At 49.0% G+C, this 15,366-nt stretch overlaps 6 protein-coding genes across 6 annotated transcripts; 4 read left to right on the top strand and 2 right to left on the bottom strand.

Annotated features, from left to right (window-relative positions):
• Positions 1 to 1,606: 1,606 nt before the first annotated feature.
• On the top strand, positions 1,607 to 4,140 carry N7466_009276 (E3 ubiquitin-protein ligase BRE1; the record flags this gene model as incomplete). The annotated part of the gene is made up of 6 exons (XM_057168665.1): positions 1,607 to 1,789; positions 1,876 to 2,019; positions 2,098 to 2,152; positions 2,230 to 2,774; positions 2,834 to 3,904; positions 3,967 to 4,140. 6 exons carry the CDS (start codon positions 1,607 to 1,609, stop codon positions 4,138 to 4,140), a joined length of 2,172 nt encoding a protein of 723 aa, XP_057017371.1.
• Positions 4,141 to 4,677: 537 nt separating this feature from the next.
• N7466_009275 (urease accessory protein UreF) lies at positions 4,678 to 5,731 on the bottom strand (the record flags this gene model as incomplete). Its single annotated transcript, XM_057168664.1, has 2 exons — positions 4,678 to 5,474; positions 5,572 to 5,731. 2 exons carry the CDS (start codon positions 5,729 to 5,731, stop codon positions 4,678 to 4,680), a joined length of 957 nt encoding a protein of 318 aa, XP_057017370.1.
• Positions 5,732 to 6,013: 282 nt separating this feature from the next.
• On the top strand, positions 6,014 to 8,233 carry N7466_009274 (protein kinase COQ8; the record flags this gene model as incomplete). Its single annotated transcript, XM_057168663.1, has 1 exon — positions 6,014 to 8,233. One exon carries the CDS (start codon positions 6,014 to 6,016, stop codon positions 8,231 to 8,233), a length of 2,220 nt encoding a protein of 739 aa, XP_057017369.1.
• Positions 8,234 to 8,670: 437 nt separating this feature from the next.
• Positions 8,671 to 10,146, bottom strand: N7466_009273 (alpha-mannosyltransferase; the record flags this gene model as incomplete). Its single annotated transcript, XM_057168662.1, has 1 exon — positions 8,671 to 10,146. The coding sequence occupies one exon, from the start codon at positions 10,144 to 10,146 to the stop codon at positions 8,671 to 8,673; it is 1,476 nt and encodes a 491-aa protein (XP_057017368.1).
• A 1,099-nt stretch (positions 10,147 to 11,245) lies between these two features.
• N7466_009272 (uncharacterized protein) lies at positions 11,246 to 12,682 on the top strand (the record flags this gene model as incomplete). Its single annotated transcript, XM_057168661.1, has 1 exon — positions 11,246 to 12,682. One exon carries the CDS (start codon positions 11,246 to 11,248, stop codon positions 12,680 to 12,682), a length of 1,437 nt encoding a protein of 478 aa, XP_057017367.1.
• A 969-nt stretch (positions 12,683 to 13,651) lies between these two features.
• On the top strand, positions 13,652 to 15,123 carry N7466_009271 (putative Snf1 kinase complex beta-subunit Gal83; the record flags this gene model as incomplete). The annotated part of the gene is made up of 3 exons (XM_057168660.1): positions 13,652 to 14,373; positions 14,448 to 15,021; positions 15,073 to 15,123. 3 exons carry the CDS (start codon positions 13,652 to 13,654, stop codon positions 15,121 to 15,123), a joined length of 1,347 nt encoding a protein of 448 aa, XP_057017366.1.
• Positions 15,124 to 15,366: the final 243 nt, after the last annotated feature.

Raw genomic sequence — 15,366 nt, 5'->3', positions numbered from 1 at the left:
TGTCTATACTAAGCCGATAAAACTTCATATTCATACTCGGCAGGGGTCTTTGTAACTGCTACGTTGTTAATAACTTTTACAAGCTACAACATTTTAGCATTCAAGTTGGCGATGGGAAAATCGGTTGCACTTAAGAGATATCAATCAGCCTTGCATGTAGTGGTTTTTCCAGGTGTCTCTACATCGCTTCGATGCCCACATGTAATGGCAATCTACAATACCAATTCGCCATAGTACATTTGTAATTCGAAATTCATCCGATGTGGGGTGATGCGACCCACAGTTACAGACGCCGTAAGATCTTAATTAAGGTTTCTTATATAGTTCTGAACTTTTAAATCTTGAAACATGAAACCTCATTCCTGATCGACAAACCCTTGTACCACTCATGTACTAACGCAATGTTCCAGATGTCAATAGTACTTTTACTTATGAAGAGCCATTTGTACTTATTAGAACATCATAGTGTACAGATTCGGGGCTCAAAAGTGGCAAGTGTGATGGCACCTGGGTTCTTCAAATTTGTAAGTGTCCAAATTTATTCGCTTCCGTCAGTTGGACCTGAGCACTTAGTTACATACTAGTTAGTTAACTAGTTAGTTAAAACCTAGTAGGATTTGTCATCAATTGATTGTATCGGGTAAATTTTGGACTAGTCGCTATGCTCACTATACACTGTCCACCTCCCTCGGAGATTTTTCATGAGTTATTTCAACTTAGGCTTCTACGTTGCCGATGGAATATCCTGATTATTATCTATGTTCATCTCATCCACGTGTATGGATGCCACTTGGGCATCAACATTGTCAGCACATATGCATTTGAAGGTGCTTTTAAACATTCAAATGTTTGAATGTAGAAACGCCGCACACTTCAAATGTTGCATTTACCTACATACATAGTTAAGTAGTTATAACATTCTTAGTCAACATATGTACTAATGTGTATAATCGCGAGGAAGCACTTGAGTATGTATGCACGTGTACGTACAAAGGCAAATCCCAGCCCTCGGGTGGAGGGTGTCAAGAACTATAAAACTTTAGTACACCTCAGGGTTATCTCAAATATTTGGAGAATACCACCAGGCCATGGAATACCTAGGCAACATTGTAGTGGTTCTCTTCTCTGTCTTCAAACATGCAAGTGCTGGTGCCGATTACGGAGTTGAATACCTGGAAAATTAGGTATCGATCTGGATGTGTCATGTATTTGAGCAATCGTAAGGTAATAACATGGCCTCACGCAGTACATTTAGCAGGCAGCCCCCCCAACCTAAGTGAATATTTCACCGTAATATTACCAAATTACGGGAAATCTACAAAGGGGGATTGGATGGTTCCAGGCGGTCAGGTTGCTGCCATTACATAAGCCATTTGATCCCTTCACCTGGCAATGCTTTTCGACAATTTGATCCCATCACGCCCCTGCCCCTTCAGAAACTCAACCCCCCGTCACTATTGCCTTCACTCCCCCTCATTGACTTTGTTTCCCCGTGAGACACTGGGTACTGCACCTACCAGATCCTGGTCGGTCACGGTGTCTGACTGGCCGAGTGAGGTTCGGTGGTGATCGAAACCCCCCCCTCCCCCTCCACGTCTAGCCACTGATGCCGGCCGCCGAACCCCCTATCGTGTCCACTGAATCCGGTTTTGTCAAAATGGACGACCGGAAGCGACCCGCTGCGGATAGCAATGAATCGGCCCCGCCATCAAAGAAGCAGGCCACCACTGTGAATGGCGCGAGCAAGCCTCACCCCGATGCCGATATGCCCTGGAAAGAAGACTTGGAGGTATGTCACTTACACGAACTGAGCTCAGTAGAGCTATTCCTTGCGCCATTCGAAGGCACGTGGCGCTGACATCTCCTTTTCCACAGCGCTATCAAAAAGATGCGATCTTACGTCAAATGTTAGAATACAAACGGGAGAAGCTTTCTTTGGAGTCGCAAGTGAGCCAAATGTCTGAAGCAGCCAAAATCAATAATGATCGCCTTCGTATTATCGACTCCTGGTTTCGCCAGGTAAGCACAATCGTGACCCGTCCGTCTTGGCGGTCCTTGCTTCATCCCTGGACTCTGTGAGGCCTAACTTGGTAATAGTTCCTTGACGAGATTAAACTGCTACTGGGACCTTCCAATGATTCTTCAAACAACGGTGAGTGTCGCGCCTAAACCCCCCCCCCCCCCCACCTTCACGCACGTCCAGACACAAATAGCTGACATTCCTGGCAGACCACTCATTCAAAAGTTCGCTACAATTCCATGACAACGAAGCCTTCGAGACTCACTTGAAGGATCGAACTGACGATATTCGTGAAATTATTACTCGGCTCCAATCAACTGTGGTCAATGTTTCTCCCGATGTTACAGATCTCCAAAGCCAGTTGGCTAAGAAGCTCGCGGAGGAAAAGACTTTAATTGCCGATTATGAGAAGACACTGGCCGACAAGCAGCAACTCGAAGATAGTTTGGAAACAGCCTCATTCCGATACATGATGGCTGAAAAGAAACTGGACCGTGCAAGGAGTATAACTGCGGCCAAGCTCGAAAAGGGTTACATTATGGGCAATTCACGACCTGGCTCCGAGGGCGTGCAAACAAAGCGCGAGGAATCATCTCCTGCCAATGGTGGAACCCCTGCTGGAGACCGAAGTGCTGAGCTGGAGGAATCAAATAATCAACTTTCAGTCGTGTCGGAAAAGCAGAAAGAACAGTTGCAGAAGATGGAGGCTGAGAATGCCGATCTCCTTACTCAAATCACCGAGGCAAAGATTAAGGTAATTTGCTACGTCTCCACAATCTCCTGCCAATGGAGTACTGACTTTTCATCGTACAGTATTCTAAGTTGACGGACGACGACTATGCGCAAACCGATCTTTTCAAGCAACTTCGCTCCCAGTATGACGATGTAGTGAAACGCATCAACCATCTCGAAGCGACAAATATTCAATTACGCGAGGAGGCCGAGAAGTACCGCTCGGAGAGAACTTCATACAAAATACAAATTGAGGACGAGGCACGCAGCGCAATGGCGGAGAAGGACAACCAATTAGTGCGAGCAGAAACTGACCTGGCGCGGATACGCAATGTTCGTGATGAGATTTTGGCCGACCTTCAGATGCGAAAGGCTGGTCAAGATCAAGAAAAAACTACTAGTGCGAAGCTGCAGGAGTTGACAGATGCCCGCGAAGCTCGGATTACTGCTCTGGAATCGGAGACGGAGAGACTACGACTGCAGATCGAAGGGTCTCAAGCATCGGCAAGTGTGGAGGATATTTCATTTGAAGATCTTCGGGCCAAATACACAGGTCTGGAGCGTCAATACGGCATGCTTAACACCGAGTTGAGCTCGATGCAGATGGCGTACAAAAAGTTCTCCACATTGGCTTCTCAGAAAGTAATCGACTTCAGTGCTTTGGAGGAGAGGATCACACGATTGATGGCAGAGAAATCCAAGGCCGACCAGAAATACTTCGCAGCGATGAAGAGCAAGGAAGCTCGGGAGACCGAAGTTCGTACTCTCCGGGTGCAGAATTCCAAGACCTCCGATATTGTCGCGCAACTCAAGGATGCGGAAGCTACTACCCGATCTTTGCTCTCCAACATGGAAAAGCAAGCCAGCGAGACTAAAGAAGCTCTCAACTCGGTCCAAGAAAAACATCGATCTACTCAGCAACAATTGACCGAGAGCACCATCGTGCTGGATGGATTGAAACACCAGATTTCTGAACTCAAGGCCCTCTCGACCTCGAAAGATTCAACTCTGGGAAACACTACCACTGCTTTGCGACAAGCCGAGACCGAGATCGTTGGCTTGAAGCAAAGTCTTGCCGACACCAAGAAAAGCCTTGAGGGATGGAAAGGCAAGAGTCTCGGCAATAACTCATCCGAATATGAAATGTTGCGGGTAAGTTCATTGGATACCACCTTCACGTCTTTTGGTCCCACTCACTAACCTTATTCATATAGACCCTTGCCCTGTGCACCGTCTGCCGTCGTAATTTCAAGAACACTGCAATCAAAACATGCGGTCATGTCTTCTGCAGGGATTGTGTGGAAGAACGGATGTCTTCTCGTTCTCGCAAGTGTCCCAACTGCAACAAATCCTTTGGAAGCAATGACCATATGCACATCACGCTCTGATTGTGATCTGACCGTGATTGGTTGTTCTCCAAAATATTTTCTTGTACTATAGCCCTTTTTTTTTCGTCTTCTTTTTCTTTTCTTGTTGCCCCTTTCCCTCTATTCTTTTTTAGTGGTCACTCTCGGACAGGTCCATGGTGCGGAGTTGGGTGGCTGGTTTATTTGGTCAGGCTAGGGGCGTTTGACGATTTTATGTGGCGTCCTTCGGGGCAGTTTTGTTTCTTCAATTTTCATGCAATGTGATTCGAATGTCACGGTGTATTTGTCCTGTCTTAACATTTTTTTCTTAAAGGCGCTGGTCCGCCGAGCGAACGATCGTGCACCCTTGGATACATACCCTGGTTTCGAGGCGCATTTGTGACTTTCCCTCGGCATTTTTGCCTCTAGATTATCTAAAGTCACGTAGGACCAATATCCAAGAGTGAATGTACCTTAAATTGAACCACGTCCATGAACCAGTTACATACGTAATATAGGAATACAGAATATTGGACAGTTTCAAGTGTTCATAATTTAGTTATAATATTCATGCTTTCACTATGAGTTGAAGATCCGGCTGTATAGAAGTTCATGTCTGCCAACCCAAAGATCCAGCGCTGGCACCACTTGGCCAGCTTCTTCAACCTGGGTATTCCACTCCCGCTTGATGCGAGCCATCATAGTATCCTGCAAGCTCTGGCTCGCCAAGATATTCTGTGCTTGATACGGTCCCATGACAGAAGCCCGCACCGCGGCGCTCAGCACCGCCTTAGCATGGTTCAAGATATAGATATAAGCAGTCTGCTGGAGATCCAGTCCCATAGCACGACAGACGACACCCCAAAGCGGAGCAAAGTGACCCTTGGGACCCATATCATATTCGTCAACCTCGCCGAGCGTGGATTTCAACGCATCGGAGAATTCATCAATCGACGTCACCGATACCTGAGCACCGGTATCGGTGGGCTTAGTAGGAGCGGCGAAGCTGCCGCGGAAGGCCCGCTCCCACACGCCGATCAAGGCGCGTCCCTGGGCTACACTGGCGCGCTGCGCTACAATGCAGGGGGTTGAGGCATCAAGGTCATTATCGAGGGTCTCTAGGGTTTCGGGGTGGCGATAACCTGCTAGGACGTATGGGAGGGATGTGCTTGCGATGGAGGCGATGGAGAGTTTGAGGAAGCGGTGGAATGAGGAAGCAGGGTTTGTGCGGAGAGGCTTGTTATGTGCGAGGTAGGACTCCAGCCCGCTGGAGTATGCAAATGAGCCCAATGGGAGGGCGGAGTCGGAGAGGAGGAGGAGAGCGTGGAGAGAGGATGTTCGGACTGAGTCCGATTGGAATTTATTATTATATAGGTCTGAAGATTTTTGCGTGTTAGTTATTTAGGGTGGTTCAATTGGGAGGCTTTAAGCTGGAATGGAATTTTTTTTCTTTTTTCTTTTTATAAAACGTACCTGATGGGATTGTCCATTGTGGTGTCTTAGTGTCTGTGTGAGATGATGGTGGGGAAGGGAAGTTGGTAGCGTCAAGCTGAGAGCGGAGGTCATGGAGACGCGCCTCAAGTTGGGAGATCTCCAACTCCAAGCCCGCGGATTGAGGGTTATCGGTAAGCATGATTTGGGATTTATGTATGTGTGGTATGTATGAGTATAATCCGGGGTACATGGACTTGAAGAAAAAGAAGAAAGAGGTCGCATGAGAAGGGAGATATATGTAAGTCCCGGAAATTAAGTGGAGATCGGAGAAGACCGGCGGATTCTCTATCTATCAATGACTGTACCCGTTTATTCAATTTTATTACATTTCCTTTCGACTCGATCCCGCTCCGCTCCGACTTACCCGATGCTTTACTAAGTGACCACCTCTAAAAATCCACTGTTTGGAATTGACGACATCATGTCTGGCCGGCGCTTGCTGGACGTCATTCAATTACTCAATGTCTCGAAGACTGTCGCCGTAAAACATTGGGCTATACGTCAACGTCAGCTAGATGTCTACACTCGGACTTCGTCGCTCACCAAGGGCATCAAGGAACAGACCGAAGGGCTGATCCTGACCGCACAAGCCGCTGCCGCTCTCGCGCGTCGATTCGATGAAACATCGCCACCTCCTCCAACCTCCCCGTCACCGTCGTCATCCCCCGATGTCTCCGCCGACCCATCGGCCGACTCTGCTCGCTCGACTAGCTCCCAGCTTGCGGAAAAGATAACCACCCCCACATCGGACACCACCCGCGTTCATGAGGAACCTCAGTCGGAATTCCAGGTCCCTTCAGAAACCGCGCAACATACTGGCACTGAGAATCCCTCCGACTTGAATATCAGTAAACAACAGGATGTTTTCTACGAGCCTTCGCTACAGACCGCGCCGGACACATATTCGCTGCCGCGCGTGACAATTCCGCAAGCTGCCGGAGATGTTCAGGCCGGGGGAGGTGATGGGTTAAACGCCGACGTATTCCATGCGACTACTGGCCCCGAAGTGAAAGCTACACCCGTGGAACAGCAAGAGATTCCGGAGGAGATGATGCAAGATATTTTTCAAAGCCCACGGGTGTCTCGATTGCTTGGAGGGAAATCCAAGCCCAAACGCGACTGGCTTGCAGAGAGATACGGCCCTCGGTCTACTCCGCCAATTGCGACTTTGGCACCGAAATCCCAGGCTCCATTGAAGCCCGAGGAGAAGGAAAATCAGAAACTGGCCGCCAGTGTTGCGGAGGAGGTCATCGCGCCAGTCGCGGAGGTAGTGGCCAAGGAGAAGGCCGTGCCTTACCAGATGATGGAATCGCGCGTTCCCTCTTCTCGCCTTGGTAGATTGTGGCAGTATGGAGGGTTGGCAACATCAATGGCTTTTGGTGCCGTGAGTGAAACGGTCCGCCGAGCCACGGGAAGCCAAGAAAGTGGCTCTATCATGTTCAGCGCAGGCAATATGGAACGAATGGTAGCCAAGTTGTCCAAGATGCGAGGTGCCGCTCTCAAGCTGGGTCAAATGCTAAGCATTCAAGATTCAAACATGCTGCCGCAGCAAATCCAGCAAGTCCTGCAGCGTGTCCAAGACCGTGCCGATTACATGCCCGCCTCGCAGCGTGACAAGGTACTGGCCGACAACCTCGGTCCCAACTGGCGAGATCTCTTTTCCTCGTTCGACGAGATCCCCATGGCAGCCGCTTCGATTGGCCAAGTCCACGCCGCCGTCCTCAAGCGAACAGGCAAACCCGTCGCCGTGAAGGTCCAATACCCCGGCGTGGCAGACTCAATCGACTCCGACTTAAACAACCTGTCAATCCTTCTAACCGCCTCTCGTCTGCTTCCACGCGGCCTATACCTCGACAAGACCATTGCCAACGCCCGCGTGGAACTCGGCTGGGAATGCGACTATCTCCGCGAGGCCGAATGTAGCGCCCGCTTCCGCGACCTCCTCCACGAAGACCCCGTCTTCGTCGTCCCAGAGGTCATGCCCGAGGCATCAGGCAAGCAAGTCCTCACCATGGAAATGCTCGAAGGTGTCGCCGTGACCAAAATCCAAGATTTCACCCAGGACCAACGCGACTGGATCGGCACCCAAATCATGCGTCTGTGTCTGCGCGAGATCACCGAATTCCACTACATGCAGACAGACCCCAACTGGACCAACTTCCTCTACAACGCACGCACAAATCGTCTCGAGCTCCTTGATTTCGGCGCCTCGCGCGCGTATCCTGCCGAGTTTATCTCGACCTATGTGCAGACTCTCGTCGCGGCTGCTGGTAACGACCGAGTCGCGTGCCATGACCTCTCGGTTAAACTGGGTTACCTTACTGGCCTTGAGTCTCAGGCTATGGTTGACGCGCACGTCTCATCGATTGTCACCATCGCTGAACCGTTTATGCATTCCTCGCCTGATCTGTATGATTTCCAGAATCAGACTATCACTGATCGAATCCGTGCGCTTATCCCGGTGATGATTCGGGAACGTCTTGCACCGCCTCCCGAGGAGACGTATAGTTTGCACCGCAAATTGAGTGGTGCGTTCTTGCTGTGTGCGCGGTTGGGTAGTCGTGTTCCCTGTAAGGAGTTGTTCGCTGAGGCTATCCGTAAGGTGGAGCTGAAGGAATTGCCTGTGGGTGAGCAGAAGTAGACTGTGATCCTTGTCATAGTAGAAGAGGGATTTGAGGAGAGCACTATATACAGGATCTTTGTATTGTGGATCTGTATTTTATGTATTATAGAAGAAATTTTGTACGATATTAGCGTGTTGCAAAAAAAAAATAAGAACACATCTCTTGCAATATTGAGGTTCCAAGCACGGCTAGTATACTTGTCTTCGCTTAGGAAACCATATGTTCGTGACAAATGCTCAAGCAACTCATGCATTCGGAATTATCCAATTTTTCGGACGATATCGTACAAAGTTCGAGGAGTACCTTCATGGTATCAATTTATGAAGTCTTTTGATTAATTCCTTCCCTAGTTATCTCACCTCCAGGCCAGCTGGAGGATTAGTCAAATTCCCCTTTAGATTGGAAATGGGATATACCGGCATAGCGATCCACGTATCCACAGTCATTTAGCACTTCAGGATGGGAGTCCATTGGACTCATAGACATTATGCCAGTAATCTTTGACACCGGCACAGATGCCTCTATAGTTGTCCCAAGAGACAAACTTGTGTTCGAGCTCACAAGCCGTCCATAGAATCTCGCGCCAGAACTCTTTCTCGATGTCGACCTTGGCGCTGAATCGGCCAACGACGTCTTCGGGAATGGTCCAGGCGCGTGTATAGGTACCGTCGTCGAGGAAAGCGGGATTGACCTCATGCTTTTCGAAAACAGTAGCAGGGTTGAATTTGGGGAAATTGGCATGTATAAAGAAGACATCTGGGGCTGGTGCGTCGTCGCCACGAACGCGCCACTTCCCTTGGCTTGTGAGCGCGTGATCCTGCATCGGATTAAACTGAGCCATAGCGGATCCTGCCATGCCCCCTTCTTTTCTGTGGCCTAGTGCACAGATCGACTCGCTGACTTGATAAAATGGCTCATTCATCGCGCTTGCAGCCGCGATGAATGTCTCCTTATCACCCTCTCCGGCCGCTCCTTGAGATAGAAGCGGGTAGAAGTGTGAGGGACCCCAGTAGTTATAGTATGTGGAAAGCAAAAGAGTGCGCGTGTGCGTTTTCTTAGAGAGGAGAAGTTCGCCAGACTCTGTCGATTGGCGCAGGTTCATGGCTGGAACGGACGTGCCGATAATCTCGTAGAATATGGGCGAGGCCGAGGATGCCCAGAAGTCGGGCCAGGTGACCATGTTATTGGTGCGGAAAGGCTCGCCTCTGAACAGGACTTCGGGCTGTTCTAGAGGAAACGCGTCTGCGTCCAGGAAAAGAATCTCTTCGAAGGAAGAGAAAAGCATCGCGAAGGGTTTGAACTGGTATTTTTCGATCCTGGCGGGTGCTGCGACTAGGATGCGGGAGAGCACGATGCATCTCGCGTTAAGGGATGGAAGGACCGTGTCGCAAATGTAGTCCTCGTACTCGTCTTCGTCTGCTAGGAAGACCTCCATCGGTAACGTGGATCCCGTCCGGCGAAGCATGCGCAGGGATATGACCAGGACCGGCAGGTAAGAACCGCCCGCGGTTGAGACCACACCCCTTGTGCCTGGAATGTAATGCAATTGTGGCGCTGAGGTCGAAATGGCTTCCACGAATCCAGTATGTGCCTCCTTCATCGATGTGATGTCCTCCGTGGAAAGGACTACAAATTCCGGGCGTGGTGCTGCATCCTTCACTTTGAAGCCCTCGGTCGGGGCTTTCTCGTCCTCAACCACCCTATCAATATCCGGTGCATATCTCTCCAAATACCCATGGAAGCTCCTCCAGAATCTTTGGTGCGCTGCTGTCAGATCGGGTGCGTTCTGTGTGGAGTCGCCGAAGCTGTAATCGGAGGCGGAACCGCTGGTGCTAGCAGTCCATTGCGAAAATGTCCAGATGATAAAGGAGGCAATTACCAGGGCACCGACTAGCGATCGTGTGCGGAAAAAGGATCGAGGGATGCTCATGGTGAGCGTGCTTCTGTGATGGTCACAGACTCACAGGAGTCACAGCCACTGACGGTGCCCCCACTGAAGCCAAAGTTAGGCTTGCGGGTCTGGGTTGTTGTTTGACAGCTGAGCTTGATTAGACGATAGATCATCTACCTCGGATTTAACCGATGGGATGAAGTATGAAATCGTGAACCGAATATTTCGACATGGAATTGAAGATCCTCAAGGGTATTAAGTTTGAAGGGGGAAGAATCCTGGGAGATTGCTAAGGTTCACAGAGTCTAACAATTGAAACACTGTCGAGGTGCACGGGCCATGCTACATGATACGGGTTATTTGTATACAGTACTTATCCACCAGCCACTTTTCCAGTACTCAGCTCTTGTATAGAATGCTTTACCCTGGTAAAAGTTATTGTCAAAATCAACTACACGTATTGTAGCTTGGTTCTTTATAAATAGCACACATCCATGGCAAACACGAACATCTGGACCGTATGGAATCTGAAGCTAATAGCTAGTACTAATACTGTTGATGCCTTTCGTGCGGCAGACCTACCGTTTTGCAACTCTAGACCGCCTTCTTTAAAAACTTGACGCTAGTCTCACCGCCTACTGGGAGGGCCAATTGGAAATTAGCCGAGTTTTGAAAATGTGCATATCCTTAGAAAATAAATTCCCCATATAAACGAAAATCCGGCAGAATTCGAGCACACTATTAAACATCGCCAGCTCCGGGCCCTTGCTAAAAGTTGCTATACTCCACAATTTCCATCAAGGTTCGGGAGCATCGTGTTTTCAGACCTTTTGTTGTCCTTTAATGAATATTGTCTTTGTATCCCAACATACTATTGTTCTATCTCTGACTATGTTTCCTTTGTTCTCTGTGTGTTTCAATGTTCATAGTACGTGGATACATGTACATTGAAAGAGCAGCAGTTCTTTGGGCGGACAGTCCCACAGCTACTGTTTATTCTCACTTCAAAGGACAACCCCAAGGGAAGGCGCTTACACGATTCCTCATACAAAGCCGAATGAGACCACATATAAACCAACCGGTGTTTGCTTCTTCCAGATGTCGGCTTCTACTTGAATCCATTAGACCCTGAGATACCATGGCTCGCTCTCAAAATCTATACCAATATTACCATGGGCATGAACTTGGATCTGATGGCATAGCTCATCGAAAAGGTGGTCCTAGAGGGCAACATTCGCAGAACTATTCCCCAAAATATGTCCATCAACCCGAATGGTCTCAGCATAAGGAGAACAGTCTTGAACCTCCCCAATCTATCAGTCAACTATTTACCCCCTACACACCTTCACTTCCAAAAGGCTTCGACAATGTCCTAGGCCCAAACACAATTTCCATTGTAGAAAGCCATGCTGAGGGTGAAGCCTGTGACGTCGTCATCGGCGGATTTGAAAACATTCGCGGCCGCTCAATGTACGGACGACTCCTCAATTTTCGCAGAGAACATGACCACCGCGTTAAGCTCTTGTTGAACGAGCCTCGTGGCTGGAACAACAAAAACGCTATCTTTCTTCTCAAGCCCATCGATCCTGACTCAGAGCGATGTCTGGTTATGATCAAGAGTGACGGATACTTCCCTTTCTCTGTGTCGAGTATTATGTGCGCTACCAATGTCCTTGCTGAGCTTCCTCATGCTGGTGGGCCAGTGCCACAGCTGCCATTTCAGAGATACATTTTTGAAACTGGGGCTGGAAAGATCATGGCCGAGGCGAAGTTCACTAGAACACTTGAACAAAGATACAGGTGTGATTCAGTGACTGTTTACTGTGTACCATCTTTTGTATTGGAACTTGGCTTTGAGATCCGCATTTCTGGACTTGGTGCCTTGAAGATCGATATTGCTTTTGGTGGCGTATTCTGTGCATTTGTCGATGTCGAATCCGTTGGATTGAAAATCAAGGCCGATTATGGCGAGAAGTTGGTGCAGATTGGGGAGCGGATTAGGCACGCTCTAGCGGGTTGTGATCTGAAGGTTGTTCACCCCAAAGATCATGCTATCCGAGGCGTCAGCAACATTGTGTTCATTGAAAATGTTGAGAAAGATGGGGTGCAAAAGGTAGGTCGAAGTGTCACAGTTTTGTCTCCTGGTAGGTTGGACCGTAGTCCCTCTGGTACCTCGACCTGTGCTTGGCTTGCTGTTCAGCATTGCCGCGGCCAAATTGGGACTGAGACTTTCCGGAGCTATAGCTTGCTTGGAACTCGATTATTTGGTCGGATTCGTGGTGAGTTGAGAGTGGGAAGGTATAATGCGATATACACTTCTATCCAGGGAAGAGCTTGGGTCACTGGCTTTAAGCAGGTTGCACTGGACCCGACTGATCCTTTCACGATGGGATTCCGTGGTGCAGACCAGTGGGGCCCAAGTATACGTAAAGAAGAGCCTCAAGAGCAAGAAGACATGTTTGGTCTGGGAATAAGCTTTGATTCAATGGAAATGCATGCGAGAGTAACCCCAAACCAAGACGCTCAGCACCCTGACTGGGAATCCGCCAATAATGCTTTGGGAGAGACATTTTGATGAGTTCAGAGAACCAGATGGCGATTGCCCATATTTCATTAAAACCGAGATTGATCTAATACATCATTTAACCGTATGGTCCCTTCGGACCTATATGTCAACTGGTAGTATGCACACGAGCATGGATATCACGCTGAGCTGTTTTCTTCCTCTTCTGGGATCGTCGAGGACAATAATTGATGATCCCACCTCGAATCCCAATCTATTGGTTCATCTTTGAGATCTGGTTCACTCTTTGGAGAAAAAGGTGGGCTTGACCGTAGCTGGAGAAGCTTGGTTAGAGCATCCCCAGCAAAGTGTAGAAACAGGCCCACAGTGACCCCTGTAATAACAGCCCCTGTCACAAAGTACAAAAATGCCTGCAAAATGTGTAAGCTTCTTTCAAAGCAAAGAGAGTAATCCTGAGAAAATAAGCATAGTCATCAATCAAACATACCTCGAATTTGATCAAGATTTGGAGCGGGAGTAAAGCTACTGAGAGGAGGCTTTGCAAAAGATAGATCAAGGGAGTGGCGACCAAGTAAAGAAGGTAGAAGATCCAGTAAAATAGATTAAATAGTAGGTCATATATTGTTCCAAGGACAAATGACAGGCTACCAGTGATGATGCTATACATTGTGTAGATCGGGGAACTACGGAGTATGGATAATGTATGGATAATATGGGTTGGGACTTGGGTCCTATTAAAAAGGGGGAAAATCCGGGGAAACCGAGTTATCGCCGCGAGCCCTAAGCCCTATCCCGATTTGAACTTCTCCGCCGTCATCAGCTTAGCTTGACCGATGTCGAAGAGGGACCTGTGTCTAGACCAGTTTCTCCGGTTTTTATCAACACCTTAGGGGTAACGCCTTAATGCTGTCGGCCTAGTTGATTTGTTTACTACATTACCACCTTATTTCTACTGTCACTTATTTTCCCCTCCCACTTAATTCTCTCAACCGCCACGTTATCCCCCCTACCCCGCCTTCGATGGGCAACAACCCTTCTAAAGGCTCAGTCGGCGATGCGCCACCGGGCCACATTCCCAATGCCGCCGTTGAGCGAAAGGTCGTTCGACGCACCTCACAAAACACAATCCCGACAACCAAGGCTACCGCAGCTGACCCATCGGCATCTCGAGAGACTGCTGCCGGCCACTCCGCGGCATTCCAGGGCTCCGTTCAACATCGGCTTCAATCCCGAAACCCACCCGGATCTCCCAAGCCTATAACTAGACCGGAGAAGCCTGTGGATAGGAGGCCCAACCCGGCGCCGAGCAGAGATGTCGCCTCACCGACAGACCACTCCAACCCGGTGCAAGTGCCTATCTCACGCCATGCCGCGGGGCGAGATCCTGTGGCGCCATCGGCTCCGCCGCTCAACTCCTACTACAGTGCATCGACCCATCTGCAACGGCCTCCACGCATGCCATTGCCCATTGCCGATGCTACCACTACGCCTGGATCACCGATTATAGGACCCGAAGATTCGCATATCCAGTCGATGCCCGCGGACCGGCTGTTAGATGAGCAGATGGAAGCGTCCCATCACAGCAATGTTACCCTGGATGGAGATGAAATGGTGGATGAGTTACAGCCATTTGGTGTCGGCAAGGCAGTGCCAACGGTCATCGAATGGAACGGTCCCGGTGAGAAGGTCTACGTTACTGGTACCTTTGTCAACTGGGAGAAGAAGTTTAAGTTACACAGAAGGTAGGAAGGGATTTCCCATGTTGAGATAGACTTGGAAGCTCATAATTGAGAGTATTTGGGCTAATATAAAATAGCGAGACTAATGCCGGAGTCATGACCGCAACGTTGAACCTGCGGCCCGGCACGCATCACCTGAAGTTCCTTATCGATGGTGAAATGCGGGCTTCGGATAATCTCCCGACAGCCGTCGACTTCACTAACCACCTGGTGAACTATATCGAAATTAGCGCGGATGATGCTAATGACAACTCATCTGTCTCGTCGGGAGTGCGGCCGTCGCAAACACCCCAGGATAATTCCAAGGACCCGCAATCAGAGGATACGCAAGATGATCCCCCAAAGAACGGGGAAGCTGAAGAGGTTCCACCGGGAGATTTCGGCAGTGCCATTCCACAATTCCTTGCTGATTTGGACAAGGATGAAGACAGCCTTGCGTACTTGCAAGCTGCCAATGTCATTGGTGACACTCCGACTCCACCCAGCCTTCCATTATTCTTGGGTAAATCAATTCTCAACACCCTTACTCCCACAAAGGATGACAGCAGTGTTCTTAATTACCCCAACCACACTGTTTTGAACCATCTTGCTACGAGTAGCATCAAGAATGGTGTTCTTGCCACCAGTGTCACAACCAGATACAAGCGCAAGGTAAGATGATATTAAAGACCCGTGAGACTTCCTTTTCTGACCCATTTGCAGTATGTCACAAGTATTTTGTACAAACCCACCGGCGATATTACCGGGGAGTGATATATTCCCCAGCCCAAATGACACAATTTCACCTCAGAATACACCCGACATCTCTGAGAAAGTGCGAAAATCCACACATCTTACCTTCACATATTCAATTATCGCAATGAACATCTTGTGCTAGGGATTCATACACCATTGATCGAATATTTCCCAAACCCCACATTTGAAAGCAATTGCAAGGGCCCAACATTACTCATACTGCATTTCCTCTTTCAGAAGGCGTTTTCGATAGGTTTCCAA

This window comes from Penicillium verhagenii (genome assembly GCF_028828195.1).
Source record: "Penicillium verhagenii strain IBT 33310 chromosome Unknown utg000009l_segment0_segment0, whole genome shotgun sequence".
In the NCBI taxonomy this organism is placed as follows: Eukaryota; Fungi; Ascomycota; class Eurotiomycetes; order Eurotiales; family Aspergillaceae; genus Penicillium; species Penicillium verhagenii.
Note: the sequence above shows the minus strand (reverse complement) of the source record. Positions and strands in the feature narration are given on the sequence as shown.